This window comes from Pungitius pungitius, chromosome 21, assembly GCF_949316345.1.
Source record: "Pungitius pungitius chromosome 21, fPunPun2.1, whole genome shotgun sequence".
NCBI classification, from domain to species: Eukaryota; Metazoa; Chordata; class Actinopteri; order Perciformes; family Gasterosteidae; genus Pungitius; species Pungitius pungitius.
This window is the reverse complement of record NC_084920.1, coordinates 2,357,855-2,381,914: the sequence shown is the minus strand read 5'-3', so window position 1 is coordinate 2,381,914 and position 24,060 is coordinate 2,357,855. Positions and strand designations below refer to the sequence as shown.

The window sequence follows — 24,060 nt, the reverse complement described above, 5'->3', positions numbered from 1 at the left end:
GGTTTTGAATGAAAATAACCCCTTTAAAAAAAATGGCAGTCCATGATTTATTCATCCGTCGAAACCCATTTTGCGGACTAATGGCAGGAAGAAGCCTGATCTGTAGCTCCTCCTCGCTGGGGGGCGGGGGGGGGGGTCAATTCCCCTCAGAGGCTTTGCTGCCGAGTCCGTTATTTGGCGTCAAGATTCACCATTTTTCACCGTCTCCTTGAATCCTCCAAACTGGGAACTCCCCCTCTCTCTGTTCTCTTGTACACCCCCGATCGTTATCTAAAGTATTCAATAAACATGTGCTCGTTTTGTCTTGGGAAAAGACCAAAACAAGGTGCTTTATTCATGCGGAACAGCCTGCACAGCATGCACCCATGCAGGGATCAATCGGTTTGCATGTTCCTGCTCTGGTTGCACTGGTTCATACGTGAATGACACGCCAGGATGGGGGGTGCAGAGGCTTTACGAGTTATAAATATAAACGCTACGTTGTTCACATCATATTCCTATCCCTGTTTCCTGTTCTCTCTCTCTCTCTCTGCTCTCTCTCCCTACGCAGCAGAGACTCAAAATACTCCGACGAGTTCACTCTGACGGGGGGGGGGAGAGAGACGGGCGAGGCGGATCGATAAGCTGAACCCTTTTGTACGGGAACCGGCGGAGCTCACACCGCCCACACAACACACACACACACACACACACACACACACACACACACATCAGTCTGCAAAATGTCTGCTTAGACCACTTCCTTTCCAAATACATACTGTAAATATAGGCAGTTTGAAAATAACGAATAATTCCCTTTTACACGTCGCAGCTGCTAATTGGCAAAATTCAGCGCTCTACTAAATGGCAACTCGGTTCTAACTGCCCAATCGTTAATATTGTTTAGGCGTCTTAATTGGGACATTTTAAGGGTTTTTCATACCTCAAATTAAAGTAACTTGAATGGGTTTAGGACTTTTAAAGCCAGGTCAAATTGTGTTTGATCACAGCTTCACCCGAATAACGAAATGCACACATTCTACTGGCTGTGTGAGAAACGTGAGCTGACCCGTAACGGCACACAATCCTCCCAGAAAATGAGTCATCACGTGAGGGTCAGAATCGGGAGGCGTGTGGAGGGAGCAGGAGAAAAGGAAGGAGGAGCAGGCAGCTGGGGGGGGGGGGGGGTAAAAGAAGGAGTCACGGAGAGATGACGGAAAACAGGATAAGGAGGAAGAGGAGGAGGAGGAGGAAGAAGAAAAAGGAGAAATGTAGATATTAAAAGGAACCGCGTTGAGGAGAGAGAGGATGACCAGAGGAATGTCTTAATGTACCGTGGATGTGTGGGAGGGAACCACACACACACACACACACACAAAAACAAGCTCCCCTCTCCATCTATCCTCCCTACCTCCCTTCTAACATTCCCTCGCTGCCTTTTTGTTGTCGTTGTTTTTGATATTCTGAGTGGCAGATAAATGCAGGAGGAAGCTCTCCCCCTGGTTTTGTTTTTTTTTAATTATTGATTCAATACAACAGAAGAGCTCCATCCCTGCACACAAGCGCACACAAATGCACACAGAGGCAGACAGAGGCAGAGGAAGTTATGATGCTTGAGGTGGAGACGTGAGCTCGAGACATGTGACACAAACACACAGAGCTCAGCCGGTACCTCCCGCTGGGATGTGTGTGTGCGTGTGTGTGTGTGTGTGCGCTCACTATGTGAAAGAATTTGAGAGAGAGACAGACAGATTGAGAGGGACAGAGACGGACAAACAGAGAGAGGGACAGACAGAGAGAGAGAGAGACAGAGCAGCTTGTACTCTCTCTTTCTCCATCACATGAAGACCACAGATGCTGAGCCACCACCTCTCTCTCTCTCTCTCTCTCTCTCTCTCTCTCTCTCTCTCTCGGTCTTCTTGTTGGCTCTCCAGTGAGGGAGGGAGGGGGGGGGGGGCTCCTGCTGTGTCAATTGGTAGGCAGTTGCAAACGTTATACTATTTCGGGAGAGAGTCAATAGCGAGCGATCTGAGGAAGAGGAGAGAGGCAGAGGGCGGAAATATATAAATAAGAAAAAGCAGAGGAGGATTTGGCTCGTTCTCCTCGTGCACACCGAGGATGAGGAAGCGCGTGGAGAGCCGGACCTGCGGCTGAAGGCGCAGCGCGTGAGACGAGCAGCGTTATTCACGTTATCATCATTATTCTTTTTCTATTTTTTTCGGGGTGGGTGGGGGGGGTGGGGTCTAAAAGGCAGAGGGGGAAGGGGAAGGTGGAGGTGAGCCGGCGGAGGAAAGATGGCGAGTTTTGGGAAACTCACAGACTACTTTAATCGGCGCAAGTCTCAAGAGGAGATGCGGGAGGGAAGGAGCGCGCAGCGCAGCGGCAGCTACTGCTGCACCGTGGCCGAGGCCAGGTAACCCCCGCCGCGCGTCTGCGTGCGTGTGCGTGTGTTTGTCTCTGTGTGTGTGTGTGTGCGCGCGCGCCTCCGTGTCTCCGCTCAGGTGTGCCAGGCTTCCACGGAGGCACGGCGGGTCTTTGTGTAACCGAATGTTATTGTGTTCATAGCGTTCCGACGCGTTTTAAAAGTGCATTTAGTGTGAATACAACGTACGCGTGCGCGCACAACAACACAAGAAGTGAATAATGCTTATTTTTTTGGTGAATATATCCTTGTGTTGCTGCGTGAATGCACACAGGTGTTTGTACACAAATGCGCGTGCCCGTGTGTGCGCGTGCGAGCCACCGTTGTGTTACATAAGTGTCGAGGTGCAGTTGAAGTATGATTACTGAGAGACTCAGAGGATGTATAGACGTCAGATTGACAGCAGGTGTTGAAGCGGTGGTGGGAGGGGTCAGGAAGGGGGGGGGCGGGGTCAGGGGGCTTAAAGCAGCTATATTCTATATTCATTTTGCATTGTGTCACGCTGCAATTAGCATCCTATCCTACACCTTAAAGCATTACCACCATGGCAGAGTTTTCCCGTTAAATTACGTAACTGTAAAAAAGTACAAATCAGACTGCTAATGTAAAGAAATGCATAAAACCAATAATGAAGTGGCACTACTGGAAATAATACCCATCAAATCTAATATCATTCCCTCGCAGCACAAGTGTTAACGCGGGTGGACGTGTGATTCCCTGCCATCACCCATGCAGCGTCTCTCTCGTCCCCACAGCCTCTTTGTCTCCGTCTCTCCCACTCGCCGTCTCTCTCTCTCTCACACGAGCCGGCCCCCTCCCACGCAGTCCGTCTCTTGGAGGGGTTCGTTGGTGTCAAAGTGAAACCCATCTTTTTGTTCAGGTGTTGCCCCAGGACAGCTGAGCTCCGCCTCCTCGGTGTCCCGACCCATTATATACGGAAGGAACAGGGCGATATCATGGCCGTGCCTCTAAATTTAGAAGTGCCGAGAACTTCAGCCCCCCCCCCCCCCCCCCTCTTGCCTTAAAGTCCTTACATTTACTTTGACGTGTTTTTGAAACTTTTTAATTAGAACAGGGCTAATTAGCCCACGTTTCTCTTCGGGGACATTAAAAGGACACAATTCCTCCGGGTTAACGTCAGAAGGAACGATGACTCGAAATTGACATCATTCTTTTTTTCAGTGGTTCAAATTGAGCATCGTGTTGTTTTCAGCGGCGTTGCTCTCGACACCTGAACCGGGCTCATGTTTCCACGTGTGCGTCTAGCTGCTCTCTCTCTTAAAATCTTCTGCCCAAACAGAACCGCTAGTGTTTCAAAACCCTTCATTACGCTCACTCTACTGTGTAGGAGGAGCTGTTGGGTGGAGAAAATACTCCCAACAGGTGCAGCTCTTTTTAACACTGCCTAGTTTGCACGGGATACTTTTAGCAGGCGACTGATACAAATTCTTCTTCTTCTTCTTCTTCTTCTTCTTCTGGAATTTGGTGAGCAACCAGCAAGAAATCAAACAGGAGTCTTTTGAGCTCTTACTTTTTGATCTCCTGGAAGAGATGAGAAGTCAGCACCACACAGGGATGAAAGGTGGCCGCTCGGTCGGTCCATGATGAGCGATGAGCACGAGGGGGATTTATGCTGTGATGTAGTGAGAGAAATAGTTATTGTTCTGCTGTAACCCTCCCTGCACTTTGCTCCCTCCTGTCACTCAAGCTGCTCAAACCACTTCATCCAATCTCTTTGGTCCGCTGACTCCTTGAGCGATGTCCACTCAGCCAGCGATGAGGACAGAGGTTAATCACTCCGTGCCCTCTGGACTGATGGTGTGTGTGTGTGTGTGTGTGAGGGGGGGGGGTGGGTCTGTGCTCTTTCACTTTTCTAATCTTAGCCCACTCAGAACTGAGACGTTAATTTTATCGACCCAAAAAGTACAACTTTTTGAATATCCAAGAATCGTTTTTTTTGAAGATTCTCACAGAATTCTTAGGGTTGTACAAAAAAAAAAGAGAAAGACAAAAGAGGTCCAAAAGGGCTCGAGAAGAAAAGTTTGAAAACACACTGTTTTAATGGGCACTGTGCTTATGAATGAATGACCGTGTGCTGAGATGAGAAGTCAGAACCACACTCTATTCATGCACACACACACACACAGACACACTCTGTTCATGCACACACACACACACAGACACACTCTGTTCATGCACACACGCACACAGACACACTCTGTTCATGCACACAGACACACAGACACACACACACACTCTAACAGAGACACTGCAGATAATACATCTGCCAATCTGTGGCAGACATTGTTCTTTGGGAAAATGCAGATTGTTGCTCAGAAGTCTCTCCTCTCCCCCTGTTTTTGTAGACTGAGTCGCTTAGCAACAGGTCCGAAATTGCCGGTGCGTCCTGGGCCGACCGAGCGGGCCCGCTGTGTCATCGCCATGACGATAACACACCGGGCCGACAGAGCAGCCCCGCGTGTTACTGCCATGGCGCGCTGGCCGCAGACCAACAACGGTTTGTGTCCCTGTGTTTACCACCGGGCCCGGAGTTGTTTCATCTCATACTAAGGCTAAACGCGTGTGTGCGTGTGTGTGTGTGTGTGTGTGTGTGTGTGTGTGTGTGTTTCGCAAAAATGCTTTTCCATGCAATTCAGTATGGATTTTTGAAGAGTAAGAGACCTGCCAGTTTCAATTACTTTCCGTGCGTGTGTGTGTGTGTGTGTGTGTGTGTGCGCGCACCATGCCTGCGAACACTCTGAGCTCGTCCTTTGACACTCAGCAATATGAAAGCATTATTCATCGACACACCATCTCATGCAGGGCTTTTCTTATTGCAGGTGAAACACCTTCTCTGTCGGAAGGGGGTGGGGGAGGGTCGTTTGAGGGTGTGCGGAGGGGGGGGGGGAAGTATCTCACTGTCAGTCCTTGGATAGCCTCTGGATGTGGCTGACTGTCCGTCTACCTGAAAGCTATACGACAAACACGACATTTGCATCCTAAGCCAGACGTCCAGGAGAGTCCTAAGAGAAGCAAAGTACTTTAGAGCACTTTCACTTTGAGAGCACTTGTCTGTAGAACGATGCTACAGACAAGTGAAACATGCCGGCGAGGAGAAAGCTTCCTTTCAGTGTGCAACGAGGGGCTGCATCATTTGATTATCTCGTTAATGAATGAATAATGATCAATCACGTGCTGTCATAAAGTCAAGCTTTTAATGGATTAGATGAAGAAGACTGATACAATAAGACATGAGATCATTTTTAGGATATTTGATGATGCTCAGTGGCTGATGATACATGAATAAACTTGCCATGATCACTATGGTCACATGACATCATTATTTTGTCTAGAATTTCAAGTGATACCTCCAAAAGTTGGCTTTAAAGGTCTGTTTGAGAGAGAGAGAGAGAGAGAGATGTCAAAACATCATGTGTATGTGATATCAATCTTCTCTCCGGACTCTCGGCAAAAAGAAAAAGCCGGTTCTAAATTCCAACACGTGACCCTTCCTTTAAATGTCGGGGCGGATGTCGGGTCGATCGATCGCAGGGAACGCGTGGCGCGTGAGAGGACAAGGACCACAACGCGGCGAGAAGTCGGAGAGATTGTATCGCACCCACGGACGCACACGTGCACGGACGCACACGTGCACGGCACGCACACGCGCACTGCTGCAACGGCACGCACCGTTCCGACCAGTGTATCCGCCTGAATGACGTTTGGAGACACTGTCCCTCGCTCTGACGCTTCTGTCAAAGTCAAAATGAGACAAATAAATCTCATATCTTCATATCGGGCCTCTGTGTTCCTTTCCCAAAGCCCGAGGGCCCGTGGCCTTGTTTGACTTTCCCCCCGGGGGGCCACGTGTTCTTTGTCCGAACTCGTCACGCCTGAATCTGGAGGTTGGCAGCTTCTGCCAGACTGATATCTGGAATGTTTATCCCCCCCCCCTTCACTCCCTTTTCATTGGATTTGATCACACGGAGCCGATTTGAAGGTACAAGAGACTTTATCTTCAATAATGTAAGGGTTCCAGGGTGTAGTTTGGCCCGACGCGCAAACTGTTACATTATTGAAGATAAAGTACAGCCTCAAGTGCATCAATGATGTACCCCTCGTGACTCACTCTCAACCAATCAGAACGCTGGATTTCATCTACCCGTCTTATAATATTATATATGGGACACAACGATTTTAGGGATTATTCCGATGTAATAATGTTCATCTGTTGCGGTGCAATGCGACACTTCCGGGTCTTTTTTTTTGTTTGTGTGTCGGCCTGGAAGGTTTGAGGGACGTAAAAGAGAAACGACGGGGCCACGGCGGGGACAGCGGGACGCGTTGGGGGAAACTAGGGCTGTTGCTTTTGGTCTTTGAATAATGGTGATTGGGGAAAAAAAAAAAAAAGAAATGACCCATCTGCGTCTTCCTTTAAAAAGCATCGACATATAAAAGCACCGCACGTACGCGCCCATCATGTGACCGCCCCGTGGCTTGTAAGACGTGAACTGTTTGCTATTAAGGACCGTTCCGTGATTGCGGCTATCGACCGGCGTCCCGGCGGACGCCGCGCGCCGCCGACCGCCATAAAAAAAATAAAAAAAACCCCGGCGATTCCTATCGGTCGAGTTCCAAACGGCCTCCGCCTTCATTATGCTGAGGTGGAAGCAATTTCACTATTGATTAGCGCAGCTGCTCTCTGGTTTCTCATTAGGCTGCTTGTGTGCACCAGTGTGTGTCCAAGTGTGCATGGTGTGTGTGTGTGTGTGTGTGTGTGCTGGTAGTGCATTGCACGGTTATAGCCTGCAGGGCAAGGTAGCAACCTGTCTTCAAACAGCTGCTGCATGAACATTGGAACTGGTTTGTCTGCTTGAATCTCGCCCAACTCACGGGATCTCCATCCCTCTCTGTGCCGTCCAACCAGGTCCCTGGAGAGGAAGCTGCAGAGACCCATGCTGGCTAAGTCCCGGACCCTCCCCAGCATCCCCCAGTCTCCCACCGTCTCCAGAGTGCATCACTCCCATCTCCTCGGCGGGAGTCCTCCTCGTAGGAAGAACCCGCCCCCCGCCGCCAGCCACCCAAAGGCCTGCACTCTCCCGCCAGCAGGTAAAGATGTGGATGCTTGTTCACCCAAACGGCACCGGGCGACTTCGTAGAACTGACTGCGTCATCCAATCGATTTGCTTGTTTTTCCCTCTAACCCACGCCTGACAAAGCCCAGAGTGAATGTCCCCCAAAAGGCACTTTGCACATTTATGGTATTGGCAATCCACACGTTCCTTTTCAACTCACTCATGTCGTGGGAAATGGAGACAGATCCTAATCGGCTCATCCACAATCGTCCTGGAAATGGCCCGATACGATCGATGCCCCGTCTCGGAAGCGCACAGCGGTGTGTCGAGGGGGCTGTTTCTCCGACCTCTTGATTCCTAACGTATGTGCCTCTTGAACTGATGATCCGATAAGTGTTTCATGCCGGCGATACGAGACCACTAAATGCTTGAAGATGTCAAACGGACCGCGATTCCAGTCGTTCTCCAGCTTCCGCCTACGCTTTGCCTCTTTGATACCCGCCGTGCCCGATGGAGAGCGCGAAGCGGCCAGTTGTGTGTGAGCGAGAGAGAGAGAGAGAGAGAGAGAGAGAGAGATACAGCGTTGTCTCTCTTTGGTTCATGAGTCAAACGCACACCTTCGACAGAGAAGAAACGCCGCCGACAGAGACAGCTGTCGGCAAAAGAAACACTCAGTGAAAACACATGTTTTTTTAAGTATATGCAATCTGCGCTTCTAAACTGTTTAAAGAGTGACCTACATACAGCATGTTTTAATGCATTTATAATTTCTCAGCTGATTCTGCTTTTAGCCGCTCTCAGACTATTCCCCCGAAATGGGTCATTTGAGAAGTAATCTTCACTCCGCCGTTTTAACGGCGTCCAGTCAGCAAACCAACACAATAAACCTCTTTACATAACCTCCTGCTCCTTCACACACACACACACACACACACACAGTGTGACCACCGCGAGACGGACCAGAATGGCCGTGTTTCCAGTTTCCAGTGAAAAGGGCAACGCTGTTGAAAACCTTATTCGTGATGTATAAGAGAAGCGAACCAACCTTCTCCAGCCTCCAGCTAATGAAGACAGAAAAGAAACCGCGTGCACTAGAGGAAAAGGAAGGTATTAAAATGGGGCGAAGTCTTGGACTTGAAGTAAACCCAACGTCCCAGCGGAGTCCCAGAGAGAGGCAGCAACACACAAGCTCCCGACTCTGCACAGCGCATTCAAACAACACAGTCACAGAACCATGGTTTCATGCTCCTCCCCAGACACCATGCTGCCCTAAAATTAGTTTGGATTATCACATGAAACAGCCTAAACGTGAGTCCTCCAGAGAACTTCCATTGCAACACACCGAGTCTTATATAACCAAGTGTTGGAAACTCCACATGTTTTTCAAAGCGAAAATGTGCCTTCGGTTTAGATGCAGTTAAATGTGGTCAATATATTGCCACCACAGGGCTCTTTATTTGGCTCACAGATAAAAGTGCAAACAATGTAAAAATTATTAGGTCAGAGAATAACATGGACATAAAAAAGAAATTGGTTGAAAAATGTAAAACAATTTAACCTTCAAAAATGTAATGGAACCAAAGCAAAAAAATAGGTCAAAATTGTGGAAAAAAGAAAATTCTTGGTAAAAAAAAATTGGTAAAGACAAATATTTGGTCAAAAATATCAAGAAAGATATTAAGGTTAAAGAATTCCATTGAAAAAAAGTATTATAATAATATTATTTGGCCGAAAAATGTAAAAATATATTATCTTGAAAAATGTTGTGCATCGGAAAATGGCATGAAGTCCAAAATATGAAGTCCAAAAATGTCACACAGAAAAAAAACACGATTTGGGCCAAAAAAAGTATGAAGTCCAAGAAAATGTCAAAAAATATTGGATCGAAAAAAGTCCAAAATATATTATCTTTAAAAATGTAATGGAACAGAAGCAAAATAAATAGGTCAAAAATTGTTGAAAAAAGAAATATTTAGTAAAGAAATTGAGGTAAATAAATAAAAAATAGCATCTTGGAAAATGTCGTGGATAAAAAGTAAAAAAACTGATCCAGACTAATGTCCTAGACTATTGATGTTCTCTTTGGTTTATTTAGCCCAAGGACTCATTCTGTGTTCTACCTGTACCTTTCTTTGTCTGTTTGCCCCACTGCTGCTCTGTTGCAAATATCAAATTGAGGGGGAGTCTCACATGGCCCCTTGTTGCCTAGCAACCACTGTCATCCACCACAATGCTGCATCTCTCCGTCTCTCTCTCGCTTTCTCTTAATCTCTCCATTGGGGATTAAGAACCTTTTTTTTATTTTTAAAATTGAAGTTGGTTAATAAGCCTGCATTCAAGGATTATAAGGCAACATCCCCACTAGTGAATAAGAACTCACTAATAAAGTCATTATTAACACCTGCTGTTTAGACCTTTTAATAAAACATATGGTTACAATATCATTCTTATGAGGCTTAGTATAAATTTGGTATTTTTATTTAGGGGTTTGAATGCAACAATTGGTCTGTAATGTTTTTATTAATTATACGTTGTTTATCTTTATACGTTGTTTACATCAGCAATTAAAAAGATAAATGAAACATATGCCGTTAAATTAAGATCAGTGACATTTAAATGGAAAAAACATGTAATAAATCGCATGGCCGTGTGACCGTGAAGACAAAAATAAATACTACACAATGCATCCACGTTCTGTCTCAATTTAAATTTGTTTTGGTAAAAAAAAACGATTTCTAGTCTTCGATCCTTCAGTACCGATGTGTTCTGTCAGAATATTTGTTTACAGAATTAGAAGCTAATGCTAGTTAGCTCCTAACAGTTGGATAAAGTACTTCAGGATAGTTTCGTTCTGGCAGATGTTACGCCGTCATCATGTCCCTCTCTCCTCCGAGCACTGATATTCTACAGCTTACCCAGCATGCACCAGGCGAGTAACTGATAAAGTGTTTGACTCTGCTGGGATCGGTGGGGCCCGCCGCGCATCTGCCTCCGCTCTGTGGCCGTCGTGTTGGCGCCGGCGCCGCGGCAGATTTGTTCCTCCCTCTTGATTATCCGCGAGCAATCATTCCTCCGGAGCGCGTGGAATCATAATCAAGTTGTTGAGGTGGCGGGCCGAGAATAATGTTTGTGAAGGTTGATTAAATTCGGGAAATGTGTCATGAAAGCAATCAGCGGACGGCGTTCCACGAATCGTGGAGCAATAATCACATTGAGGAATTAACTATTTATTATCCGTCCACTCCTCTTTTTTCCTTTCTTCTCCTCCCTGACTGTTCCCTAATGCCGCCACTTATCCTTCTTCTCCCTCCTCTCCCCCCCCCCCCCCCCCCCCCCCCAGGGGAGCTGTGGCGCTTGGAGGACGACATGGAGGGCGGAGACGAGCCCGGGCACGGCGACGGCGGCGGCCCCGAGGCCCGCCCTCGCTCCCAGTCCCCCTTCTCCCACTTCCGGGCGCGAGCCGCCTACCTCCGCAAGAGCGTCTCGGCGGACGACCACCTGGACCTCGGCTCGGACTTCGGCTCCGCGGCCGGCGCCGAGAGCAAGCCCCCCCGCAGCAGGAAGGGCAAGCTGAAGAGGAACTTTGTAAGTCTGATCCTTTTTATTTCTTTCTTTTAAAGAATCCCATCAAGGCGTGAGGAGGTTCTCCTACTCGCTGCACCACGATGGAGACACTCAGAGCAGCATCAGGACTCTCTGTGCCTCTCAGTGTCCCCTCACAACCTCTCCTCCCGTACACATTCCCCATCGACACGTCTGCACTGCAGCGGCTCAATGGTTTCCATCTCCTCAAAGGGAAAAAGTCCCAACCGAGTTCTATTTCTGAGACAGTGACTGTCCTACTCGTGACTGTACTCGTACTTGATGTGAAAATCGACTGTTTGTTATAATCTCGATGCCGTCGGGGGGCAAAATAGAACGGATTGCTGCCGCTGACTTGAACTTTAACTGCGTGAGGATCATAGTGTTGCTACAAATGCATCGAGTGCAAAAAGTGCAAAATCCATACAATCAATGTACGTTTGTCCCTCAGTGTGCGTCTTCATTGGATCTTTTGGAGGGGGGGTGCCAGACGATGAACAGTGCATTAATGATTGAGGACTTCTTTATTGTCCCTCGGTCACTGGATCAGGGAACCGGAGAAGTCATTACCAGTCTGCACTTTGTAATGGACTCTCCGGTGTCTCAGGGGGTAAGAGGACACCAGCATTTGGTCCCTCGTAGTCTGCTGGGACTTTCTAAGGGACACAGCTGGACGGGGAAGCATGGCGTCTGAAGTGCAGAGACGGGACGTTGCACAGGTGACAGGATCATTCCTGGTGCTTAACCTTGAAAGAATCGCCTGGACTCCAATCTGAATTTGCACGTCGGACCTTTCGTTTTTTCACACGTTTGGAGCCCCCCTTTTTGTAAGACATCCATCGCAGGACCTACGAGGAAGGGAAGACGCGGCGTTTGCCTCGCTGGACTCGGAGCGATGGGGAACGCTGTGGATCCGGTGGCCTGCCGCGCGTGTTTCGAGGTGAGACGGGCGCCCGGTCTTGGTCTGCTAACAGCGCGCCGCACTAAAGGAGGGGGGGGTTTTGGAAGAGCCCCGATGCCTGCGGCGTGACGTCACATCGTCGCGTAACATTCAAAAGGCTGCTCCACGACGACTGTGCTTCAGCCAGCCGGGTGGGAAACATTCATTAACGGTTCATCAGACTGATTTACCGGCACCTTGTTGTCATCCGTCTCCCGCTGTCACACACGTGTCATTGTGTGATCTCAGCTGACTGAGGGTGGTGTCCCTACGTCAACAACAGCGCATTAATGTCGCGTCAAGGCTTGTGGTGTCAGTTAATCATCGATCCGGAGCGCTTTAGTCCCGCAGACAACGATAAATGCTCTAATTTCTCACAGAGACGCGTCTCCCCCCGTAGGGGCCCAGTGTGCGCACGGATGCATGTCCCGGCCCGACGCCGTCTCCTGATTGGACGTTTCGAGAAAACTCATCGGGCTTAACAGCCGGAGGGCGCTGATCCGAAGTCTGGAAGCAACTTGACTCCCTCTAATAAATGAAACGAGGCGAGCCGATCTCCCCGGAAACCCCGCGTGAAACAAACCAGACCCACTTCGAAGACATCACGGAGACGCACGTTTGGACAAAAGGGGGCCGTCCCCCGTCCCTGTGCCCACGCGTCATCATCCCAGCGGCGTGGCTTTGATGGAGAAGAGTTGTGCTGCTCGTCGTTGTTGTTGTTCCCTCCAGCGGAGGCTGCGCCCGCAGGGTTCCCCAAAGCCGCACCCAACGCGTCCGCAGAGCGGGGAGCACAGCACCCAGTTATCAGCACCCAGGTCAGCCTCCGCCACCCCTTTCCGTATTGGGCTTCCTCTGTCGGGGTGCATAGTGCGCAGATAGTCTGCGTCAGTGACCAAACACGGCGAGTCTGAGAGCTGGACAAAACGCGCGCGGCCGAGTGTTCACTCTCAGCGACCCTTGGGATTACAGGTTATTCGATCCGGGCCTCGATGAGCACGAAGGGCCGCGAAACAGAGGATGAAGAGCCTCCTCTGAGTTCCGGGTGTTCTTCAGAAAAGGAAATGACTGGATGCGGTGAATGGTCACACGCGTGGCCTCCTCTGTTCCCCCGCCACGCGTCGAAGCGCCGTTGCCGGGAGGCCGACACTCGTTTCAAAGGTGAAGTGGGTGTCGGGATGTGATGTGTCCAGCGTGTACGGTGCGTCCCCACGCTCTGAGGGGGGGGGGGGGGGGGGGACACAGTGTGGCCACTCACCGAGCCGCTGGGCTCAAGTGTCGGATCTCTGTTGGTCTCCCATAGCAACCGCCGCCTCTTACACGCTCTCTGGTTCTGCTAAAGACTCCTTTCTAACCCCCACTGAGTCAACCTACACTCACCGGCCACTTTATTAGGTACCCCATGCTAGTAACGGGTTGGACCCCCTTTTGCCTTCAGAACTGCCTCAATTCTTCGTGGCATAGATTCAACAAGGTGCTGGAAGCATTCCTCAGGGAGTTTGGTCCATATTGACATGATGGCATCACACAGTTGCCGCAGATTTGTCGGCTGCACATCCATGATGCGAATCTCCCGTTCCACCACATCCCAAAGATGCTCTATTGGATTGAGATCTGGTGATTGTGGAGGCCATTTGAGTACAGCGAACTCATTGTCATGTTCAAGAAACCAGTCTGAGATGATTCCAGCTTTATGACATGGCGCATTATCCTGCTGAAAGTAGCCATCAGAAGTTGGGTACATTGTGGTCATAAAGGGATGGACATGGTCAGCAACAATACTCAGGTAGGCTGTGGCGTTGCAACGATGCTCAATTGGTACCAAGGGGCCCAAAGAGTGCCAAGAAAATATTCCCCACACCATGACACCACCAGCCTGAACCGTTGATACAAGGCAGGATGGATCCATGCTTTCATGTTGTAGACGCCAAATTCTGACCCTACCATCCGTATGTCGCAGCAGAAATCGAGACTCATCAGACCAGGCAACGTTTTTCCAATCTTCTATTGTCCAATTTCGATGAGCTTGTGCAAATTGTAGCCTCAGTTTCCTGTTCTTAGCTGAAAGGAGTGGCACCCGGTGTGGTCTTCTGCTGCTGTAGCCCATCTGCCTCAAAGTTCGACGTACTGTGCGTTCAGAGATGCTCTTATGCCCACCTTGGTTGTAACGGGTGGTTATTTGAGTCACTGTTGCCCTTCTATCAGCTCGAACCAGTCTGGCCATTCTCCTCTGACCTCTGGCATCAACAAGGCATTTCCACCCACAGAACTGCCGCTCACTGGATGTTTTTTCTTTTTCGGACCATTCTCTGTAAACCCTAGAGATGGTTGTGCGTGAAAATCCCAGTAGATTAGCAATTTCTGAAATACTCAGACCAGCCCTTCTGGCACCAACAATCATGCCACGTTCAAAGTCACTCAAATCACCTTTCTTCCCCATACTGATGCTCAGTTTGAACTGCAGGAGATTGTCTTGACAATGTCTACATGCCTAAATGCACTGAGTTGCCGCCATGTGATTGGCTGCTTAGAAATTAAGTGTTAACGAGCAGTTGTACAGGTGTACCTAATAAAGTGGCCGGTGAGTGTATATGCTGCAGCAGAATACCAGCGCATCCCAAATCCACTGGGAGACGGGAACCCCGCTCTGTCCTACAGCGCCTGCATTCCTCGCCTGGTTAGCAGGTCTCGACTCGGCCGCTTCGCTGTGGATTTCCTCATTTCCACGCAGCTTATTCTCATTTGGGGCGACAGAAATGAGCTTCGCCGAAATCCCAAATTGCCAGTGCAAAAATAATGGGGGGGGCGTCTGTGAGGAGGATTTGAAGGCGAGGCGCTCGGTCAGCACTGATGGCGTGCCGGGTTGTTCCCCCCCCCACCCGCCCTTCGGATCACGATCCATCTCAACACCTGCCTTTTGGATTGCTCCTCCGGGGGCTCTCGGCTTTTGAGTTTCAGCTCGGTCCTTTTTAGATTCAGTTCTAATACAGCCGGTCTGTGTCATCAGAGATTATGGGGGGAGGTCCGGTCGTTAAGATATAGATAGACAAAAAATATATTTATACAAAGAAAATTCACTTTAAATGAAATCAGCTAACCAAGCAAACAGTGAACGGGGTTTGTGAGATGAATCTGGTGATTTATTGTAAAGTGTCTCCTGTTTCTGTCCTTTTAACAGTCCGAACAAAAATAACAACGATCCCAGGTGTGAGAAACGCTCCCCTGGGTCTTAAATCTTCTGCACACAGGTCCTGCTTTCATTTGATTTCATTTCCATTGCTGTCGTTTGATTCCAAAGCTGCATGCCGTCCTTAAACCAGCCACACGGTGGCAGCATAACGCCACGCAATAGAAATCATACCTCACAAAGGCCCCCCCCCCCCCCCCCCCCCATCCTCCACCTCCCGATTTCTCTCACTGTTACCTGGGTGGTGCTCGAGGTTCCTCTCTGCTGACTCAATGGTCCTCAGATGACTGACAGCCGTCACAGACCTTTCCTTCAGAGATCAACTCCCCGCTGTGAACTGGTCAGGACGCGTAATGTCACAACAACCAAGACCCAGGTCTGAGAGAATAAGGAAACGGATCCCAACGCGTCCCACTTTCATTCGCTCCATCGCTGAGGCTCGGAATCAAAGCTCGGGCCCGGGGCCTCGGAAAGGGTCATTTGTGGTTAGCATGGTTACGGCTGGCTTTCCTCATACGCACAACCCCACATCACAGCACATAAGTCATCGCCCCCCCCCCCCTCCCTCCCTTTCCATCCACTGCTGTTATTGTGTGCCTGTGTTTTTCTGAAGAGGCTGCAGCTCCAATGAAACGAACCCTTTCTGGTTATTGTAGCGTCTCTTTGACACACGCTCCATCCTTAAGAAGCAGACCCGAGAATGGGACGCGGATGTTTCCTCGCAGCCACATTGGTTGCCGCCGGTAACCAGTGAATCGGTGTTCATTAACTACGTCGATTCCCCCTTTTCTACCTCTCCATCACTCTCTCTCTCTCTCTCCTCCAGTCTTTGCTTCTTTTCACCCTGCTGGAGGAGAGGATCACCTCTGAAGGCTTCTCATGCGCCCGTGAGCTCGGCACGTCTCCCGAGGTAGCGTCGGGGGTCGAAGCACCTGTTGATGATACCTGCCTGTAGCTGGCGGGGGCCTCTGACCCTGACGCTCCTCTGTGATATTTCTGTGCTCGTGGGAGGGGGAGCATGAATCACCGGGTGGGACCCCGGGGGCCGCGTTGCAGAGGCGTTGTTTCGTGGCCTCGGTGATGCTCCGTAGCTCACTGAATAGTCCCAGAGAATAAAGCCTAGTGAGGCTGAGTGGCTCATTAGGAAGCTTTTGTCTGTCTTCATACGAGTCGTACAACGTGTGGCCGCCATGAGTCCGGCTTCATTCTCTCGGCGTATTATCCGCATTATATGTATATATAAATGTCTATTTTTCTCTCTTATTTGGTCATTTCAAAAGGCTGCTTATTTCTCTCTACATCTTTTTGCCTTAGAATAGCCCTTAACAATCCCTGTCACCACCCCCCTCCCCCTGGCCCTTCACCTCCGACCTCTCGTCCCTCTTTTGCGCAAAAAAAAAATCCTGGCATGTCTATTTGTCCCCCTTTTACATCTTCATCCTCACCTCTGTCTACCCTCCCCAAATCACTCTTCCCACACGTCTCTCTGATCCAGCCCTCCTTTTGCCCCCCCCCCTGACGGAGATAGAGGTGGGAGATGGGCGGGGGGGGGGGGGGGGGGCTCTTTTCTCTCCTTCGTCCCCTCCGCTGACCTGCCCTTAATTGGTCTGCTTGCAGTTGCACCTACAGGATCCGACCGGCTGTCAAACAGATCCCTGCCTGTTGAGGTTAACCTTAAGTGGGCCCGAGTCGGGCCCCCGAGTCCCGGGTTTGGAGTGGTTCTCAGGGTCTAGGGCCCCGGGCACAAAGGGAGGGCCAAAAGCATTTCTTTAAGAGCACCAAATCTCCTGTCTCCTCTTCTCCCTCTCCCCGGGCCTCCCTTCCTCAATCTCTACCTCCCTCCAATCCCTCCTTCCCTCCCCTCTGCCCCCCTCCAGACTCTCTGTCTGCGCTGACACCGCCTTTAATAAGGGGGGGAGGGGGGAGGGGTGAGCGGGGTGCACTGTTTATTTGTGTGGTGCGAGGTTAAAAACTTCCCCCTTAATTGACATTCCGGTAACACTTTCCAATAATGGGGCGAGCAATTTCCTTGAAATTGATGTGTGTCCACCGCAAGGAAAAACAGCTCTGGTAGCCTCCACTGACCCGTGGATGATCTACACTTCACTGCGTCTTTCTCCGTGTGTGCGCGTGTGTGTGTGCGTGCGTGTGTCAGCGTGAGAAATTGCACGAATGGTCTTTCGCTGGCGCTGGTGCGCGTGTGACGAGGCGGGCGCCCCCCCCCACACTGCGCCTCTGTCGGTCTGCGCGTGAATATCAGCGTGCGTGCGTGCGTGCGTACGTGCGCGGGACACATGGGCGGCGCGGCGGTCTTGTTTTCGGAGCTTTTGTTAGCCGCCTTGTGTGCCCTGTATTTCGGTGCCCCGGACGAGGTGAGCAGAAATAAATTATTCAAATATTTTCATTTTCATTCATCCCGCGCGCCAGTGAGTGACAGTTCCACCCCGTCAAGAACGCTAAAACAAATCCACACTAGAAAGCCTATTTTGCCCCCCCCCCCCAACCCCCCCTCCTGCTCAGTCAATGTGTGCCTGTGAGAAAAAGTGTGCAAACACAAACATCTCCACTGCGTCCCGGCCTCACCGGAGACCGCTGGACGGGACCTGCGGTGCGGTGTGTCGGGTGGTGTTAAATGTGTGTGTGTGGGGGGGGGGGGGGGGGAGCTTAGAAGACAGCAGATGAGTAAGTGTGATGAATGTGAGTGTGTGCGAGCGTGTGTCCGTGCCTGTGTGGGGCTGCAGGCAGACGCTGGCTGGTTCCTGGCCTTGTCATTCCGTCTCCCACATGCTCTCTGATGTGGTTTGAGGCTGTGGCTTTCACTATGGTGGGGGGGGGGGGGGGGGGGTGGCACTGCACACACACTCACACTGTTCTCACATGTCTGTGGAAACACACATTGAGCGCTGGTATGCAGTCACATTCTCCGAAATGCAGACACACACACACACACACACAGCGCTCGGCCCCTTGAAGGATGTAACAACACAACAGCGGCCTGCCAAAGTGTCTGAGGCACACTCGTAGACTAACACACACTCACACTCGCAGCACACGGCGCTAGACGCCATCCGTGGTGGTGGTGGGCTCCCACAATGAGCGGTTAGTTAAATAATATCAAAGACAGATGTTGGCTGTGGTCCCATCGCACTGTGTGTGTGTGTGTGTGTGTGTGTGATTGAGAAGGAGAGGACTGATATGCGGCCCCCACGGGGATTCGCATTCTTCCCGGGACGTGGGTTTGTAGATAATTGGGACTAATTTACAGCATTAGAAAATGTATGGAGAAAAAAGAAATAACTTTAACTGTTTTGGCATGTTCTCCAAACGAAATGTTTCTGAATCTGTGATCAAACTATTTTGTTCTTTGTTATTTTGTCTGCATTACGGGTCCTGAAATCAATCCATTTGTGAGCTTCTACCATTTACACATATGTGTGGTGCACTGGTCCCTCTCTCTACTCCGTGCTGCTGACCCCTCACGGTTCCACGGTGAGTGTGCAGCATGTTCCCACCGATCCCTCATGAAGATCTCCTCCTCATGAGATGCAGCTTTAAATCCGCTCACCAGCCAAATGTGCTGTGCATCGTGCAGAGGGATGGGAGCCCTCCATCTCTCATTCGATCACCCCCCCCCCCCCTGCTCCACCTGCTTTACACTCTCTCAGGTGTGTGTGAGTGTGTGTGCGCGCGCTGCATCAGCCTTTGAGTTTGCATGTATGTGTGCGCATGCACGCAGACAATAGTGTGCCCCTCCGCTGCCTTGATTACAGACTGCTTGTGATGGGGGCGGCGTGCAAATATTCGCCACACTTTCTAACGTAGCACAACTTTGGCCAGATGGACTTTCATCTTTACTCATTTTTAATGAAAAAAACCCACATTCTTGTGCAATGGCCTCATCCGGAGCATCTCACCATGTCTGACTACTGAAACAAAGAGACATTTGACATTGTTTTAGAACTGGTATTGTTTATTGCATTCTCCAGCTCGACCCCCCCCCCCCCCCCCCCCCTCCTCCCAGGTCGCTGATTCCCGCACATCCATAGGAGCCCGTGCCAACCCGCGAGCAGCCTGTGTCTCTTCGGGGGGGGGGGCTCCTGAGGGGCCCTGCCGTCCCTCACTCCTCTGCCAGCCTGTCTCTTTAAGGCGGTGTTTGTTTACGCCGGCGCTGCGCTCGGTGAGACCTGTGCAGGCTCAGCGCCGGGCTCCTTTCATAGGGGCTCCATTTTGTTCTTAATAAAATGGCACTCAGTGGCCGGGGGACTGGCAGGCACCCAGCAACCCTGGGAAACCAAAGAATGCCGGCCTTCATTAGCGACAAACAGCTCCTGCCTGAGGAGGCTCGTTCTCCACTCCGCTCCCCAATGCTACTGCGGCAGGGGCCTGCGTGTGTGTGTGTGTGTGTGTGTCACTGTGGAATGGGGCCACGGTCGAAGGAGTCAGGTATGGCGGCTCCTTACATAGCAATCTCTTGTTGACGTTTGCTCGCGCCACTCTGTCTTTTTTCAACCCGCTGTCCCTCCGTCTGCGCCCCCCCCCCCCCCCCCCCCCCCGCCATCACCACTTCTCCTCGTCCCCTTGGCTTCCTCGCCCTCTCCATCACTCGGTGTGAATGGTGGGAACAGAGCAGCCATTAAGATGCATATTTAGAAGGACTTAGCCCCCCCCCCTCCCTCCACCCCCCTCCTCCTCCTCCTCCTCCTCCTCCCATCTTCCATACAGTCTAATAACACATCACATACACATACTGTAAGTCACTAAGAGTGCCTGTCACCAGGGACACATGCATCATTAGACACACACATACACACACACAGTGAGGCAGACTTGTTATTGGCAGGGCGTTCTCCCCTTCACCTCCTCCCTGCTCCGTTCCTCCGTTTCTTCATCTTTACCATGTTTTGCGTTGACGGGACGAGGGGGGGGGGGGGGGGGGGTGAGCTGCGGTAAGGGGTGAGAAGATTGACGGGCGCATCTAAGAGATCTGAAGTTGTCGAGATAAAGAATGTTTTTCATCCCCGTGGGAAGAAAAACCGACACGTGACACAAGAATTAACGAGAGGGGGGGAACACGAGGGGAGGCGAAGGTGCACCGCAGTGACAGCCACTCATGTATAGACGGTTGAACAAGGGGGGGGGGGGGGGCTGCAATGCCATTGGGTGGAGTTGTCTCTCCTTGTTTGTAAAACAAAGTTTCTCTCTCTGTTGCTCACACACATGCACATAGTCTCCGCTTGATGCTTGGAAACCAAACAGAAGAGGAGAAGGACTCTAACACCATCAGATCTTCGCTCACCGGTAACCCGGCACGTCACAGCGGCGATTTGATTGACAGGCCGGGCCGCTCGTACAGCCGCTCGCGTGGGCGACGCAGAGCAATCAAGGTCGGAGTCAGCGCGCTGCGCCACCTTCCGTCCACTTCCGCCAGGCCAATTCGAGCGGAGATATACGTACAAACAGGTGCTTTGGTTTGATCCCATGAAATTAGCATAAAACAACAGGCCTCGCCGTCCGATCCGCCTCTTATCGGCCATCTTTGCCCCTCAAACCTCCCTCCGCCGGCTGCTCGCTGCTGCCTCTTATCTCTCTCATCCCTTCCTTCTCGGATGCTGAAGTTCTGTGGATGGAGACAACTACTTTTAATGAGGTCCATCCAGGTCAGGAGGCCGGATGGATGAGTGGAGCAAACAAGCAAAAGGGCCAGCGAGGAGAGTGGGAGGTGAAGGACAGCTAGGAGATGCCAGGGCAGAGAGAGAAGAGCACCCGGGGATGAGAGAGGATGAAGCAACGAGGAACCATGGATTTGGGCCGTGAAATGAAAAATGGGGTGGGGTGGATCGGGGTGGTCCGCGGCGCTGTGCTTTGCCTCCAGGACTCCTGGTGCCTGGTTGAAAGGCAAACCGAATACAACATGGACATTTTTACCCCAAATGTTCAAAGGTTTATGTGAGGGGGGGGGGTTTGTGTCAGTGTTCTTTCAGAAAAAAGACAATGATGTGCACTTCATAAAGGCTTTTTTGATCCACTAAAATCAGTCAAAATACCCCTGCAAAGGGAAATAAAATGTGTTTTTGCCTGAAACACGAGGGTGGTTTTTTTTTGGGGGGGGGGTTGCGTGCCGAAAAGGTTCTCGTCTCGATGGCGGATTAGCAGGCGACTGTGAGTTGTTGAATTCCTCCGGTTTATTGCCGATTTCGGCAGCGATGTCAGGCCTTTAAAAGCGGCTCTAATGACCTGACACACACATATATGTGTATGCTGGACACTGCCCTAGCAACACACACACACACACACCTGTATTTACTTATGGGTGTGCACACATGTCCTCATTATATTTCCTTCACACCATGGCACGAGCTACCAAATCAGACGCACGCCACCATCAAAGGAGTCGCCGCGGCCAAACATATTTAAGCCCGCACGCACGCACCCCCCCACCCCACCCCACCCCTCACCCATCGTCTTCTTTTCTTTCTTTTTTTGGTTGCCGAGGGCTTTTATAGGAGATCAGACTAACAGCAGATACCTGCGCCCATTAGAGCCCTGCAGTCACTCAGCAGCACTATTGTGAAACGGGAGAGCCGGCGAGGGGACGCGCTTGTCGCTCAGTGGCCTCACCTCAGGGAGCGCCGCGTCCTTCTTGACGGATACGTCTCCTCTAATGTCCCCCCAGAGGGGCCTACTCGCTCTCTTTGGTGACTGATGCGCAGAGGGAGACAACAGGGACACGTCAACTGTATCATGAATTCAAAGTGCACGTGTTCTCTTTGTAAGGTTTTCCTTCTATGTGTGTTACAGTTGTATCATTATTATTATCATTATTCGCATAACTGTAGTTGCAGTCTTTGCTACGGCTCAGTCCTGCTGCAGCTCGTCCTCACACTGCTCCACTAGTCACTAGACATGAATGCTCATTTTTAAAAAACCAGCACCGTGGATTTGACCAAACCAAAAAAAACCAACAAAAGGAAAAGCGCGACACAAAGGAGTGTGTCTGCGGGACAGGGAGGACAGCAGCCAGCCTGCCACAAGTCAAAACGCCGCCCCCCCCCCCCGGTGATGTTCCCAGTAGCGGTTTTAACGACAATACAACAGGATGCAACAGCGATATGAACAAAAAGAATAGGTGAGGATTCCTTGGCCCCTTTGGCTCTAATTTGCCGGCTGACTGCTGAAAGACAACACTGCCTCTTTAATGTGGGCTGGCTGGGGTTAAAGGTCACTGTATTGCATTTGTAAGGTCAGCCGACCGAGGTCACGCTCCGCTCTGGGCCTTCCTGCCGCAGACAGCTGGGTCATGCCACCTACACGGAGTCCAATTATCCCTGCCAGCTAATAACCGCTCAGCACACGGGAGTCTGCCCGGGGAACAATGAGCGCCTCTCTCAGCGCACGCAGCCCAGAGGAAACCTACAGCGCCACGCCAGTGCCTTTTTCCTGATCCCGTTAAAACTGTCCGGCATCAAACCCACGGCAGTGACCAGGAGGGCCGCCGCCTTTTTTTGGTTTTGGCCAAATTCACTTTGGATTCTGACTTGATTGTTGTCAAATGTTAATTGATGTCCGGTGTCAAGTGGTGAGTCAGTGCTACGTTGTTCCCCCCGAGACAATCACCACGCCAGCCGAGGGTGGTCGTTGGGGCGGGGGGGGGGGGGGTTTCGGGCCTCGTTGAGCACGGCGAACCGCAGCAGCAGCAGAAGGTCAGTTTGGGGTTTTCAGCTCACCCTCACGCCTCGTGCACTGAGAGGAGCCACTGCGCTCCCCCTCTGAACCCGAACCCCACATGTAAGGAAAAAACAAGAGAGACAGAAGGCCCGAGAGAGGAGATATTTCGAGGTGCATCCTGCCGCCTGGCTCCAGCTAATGCCCCCCGCAGCCCCCCGCAGTGAGGCGGAATGGCACATAAGCTCCCATTAATACAGGAATGAGTTGAATTTAGCTCCGTCTGCCCGCCTGCCCCCCCCCCCCCCCCCCCCCCCGGCTTTCCATGAAGTGTGGGGCGCAACACTTACCGAGAAGCCCGTCGCCGCGCTCCGGCATGCCACACCCTCCTGACACCCCCCCCCCCCCCCAACCCCCCCTCCAGCACTCTCCTTTGTTCTCTAACTATAGCCGCAGCCCGAGGCCTCCGGACTTAAATATTCCACCATAAAACGAGTGATAATGAACACCAAAAGCACAGCTTCGCCGAGCCGTCAACTGCACGCATTAAAGGTAGCCGTGCGACACAGGTGCACTCGTACACACACACATATTTAACCCCTCCCCTCCCCCCCCCCCACCCTCCCTCCCTCGGCATATACAGTGTGAGTGTGCGGGAGAGGAGATGAGAGGTGCAGAGGCCCGCCAGTGGAAAATGATTGATCCGTTTTAAGGGTCAGATAAATCCACCAGCTGATGTGGGTATAAATGGGCGCATGCAATGCGTCTTTCCTACCTGGCAACGCCGTCTCCGCATCACAACAGGGATATTTATACTGTCCATCCTACTGTAAGACCTTGACAAGCCCCCCCCCCCCCCGTTTTCCCCCCGCTCTCTCGGGCTCCCACTCCGAGTCAACGGCGCGGTGCGTGTTTTGTCGGTGCAGAATAAAAACAAACGTATGTGCCCCCGTTTATGAATGTCGCCATTATTGTCTGCCCCGCCTGGGTGTGAGTGCGGCTATTGATGAGCGGCGGGGGCCTTTTACAGTAGGCCGTATGTGGGCCGACTGTGGAGCATCTGTACGGGCCGAGGCTCCATGTAAAGGTTGCCTGTCTCTGGAGCTCCCTGGAGGGCCCAGGCAGCCAGGCACCTTTGACCAGGACTAGGCCCCCTCAGGCCTTTGCGCACACACACACTTCTCTGTGAGCCCCCCAACTCTCCTTCGGGTGAGAT

At 51.2% G+C, this 24,060-nt stretch overlaps 1 protein-coding gene across 2 annotated transcripts in view; it reads left to right on the top strand.

Annotated features, from left to right (window-relative positions):
* LOC119212574 (ankyrin repeat and fibronectin type-III domain-containing protein 1) overlaps nt 1-24,060 on the top strand; it is a 74,115-nt gene that overhangs the window by 8,960 nt on the left and 41,095 nt on the right. The window contains exons 1-3 of one of the 2 annotated variants that reach the window (XM_037463125.2): nt 2,224-2,392; nt 7,329-7,510; nt 10,817-11,061. In XM_037463125.2, coding sequence (XP_037319022.2) covers nt 2,274-2,392; nt 7,329-7,510; nt 10,817-11,061 — 546 coding nt within the window. In that variant the 5' untranslated portion in view covers nt 2,224-2,273. Of the gene's footprint in view, nt 1-2,223; nt 2,393-7,328; nt 7,511-10,816; nt 11,062-24,060 lie in introns of those variants that run through there. The other variant, XM_037463126.2, reaches the window with a different exon arrangement.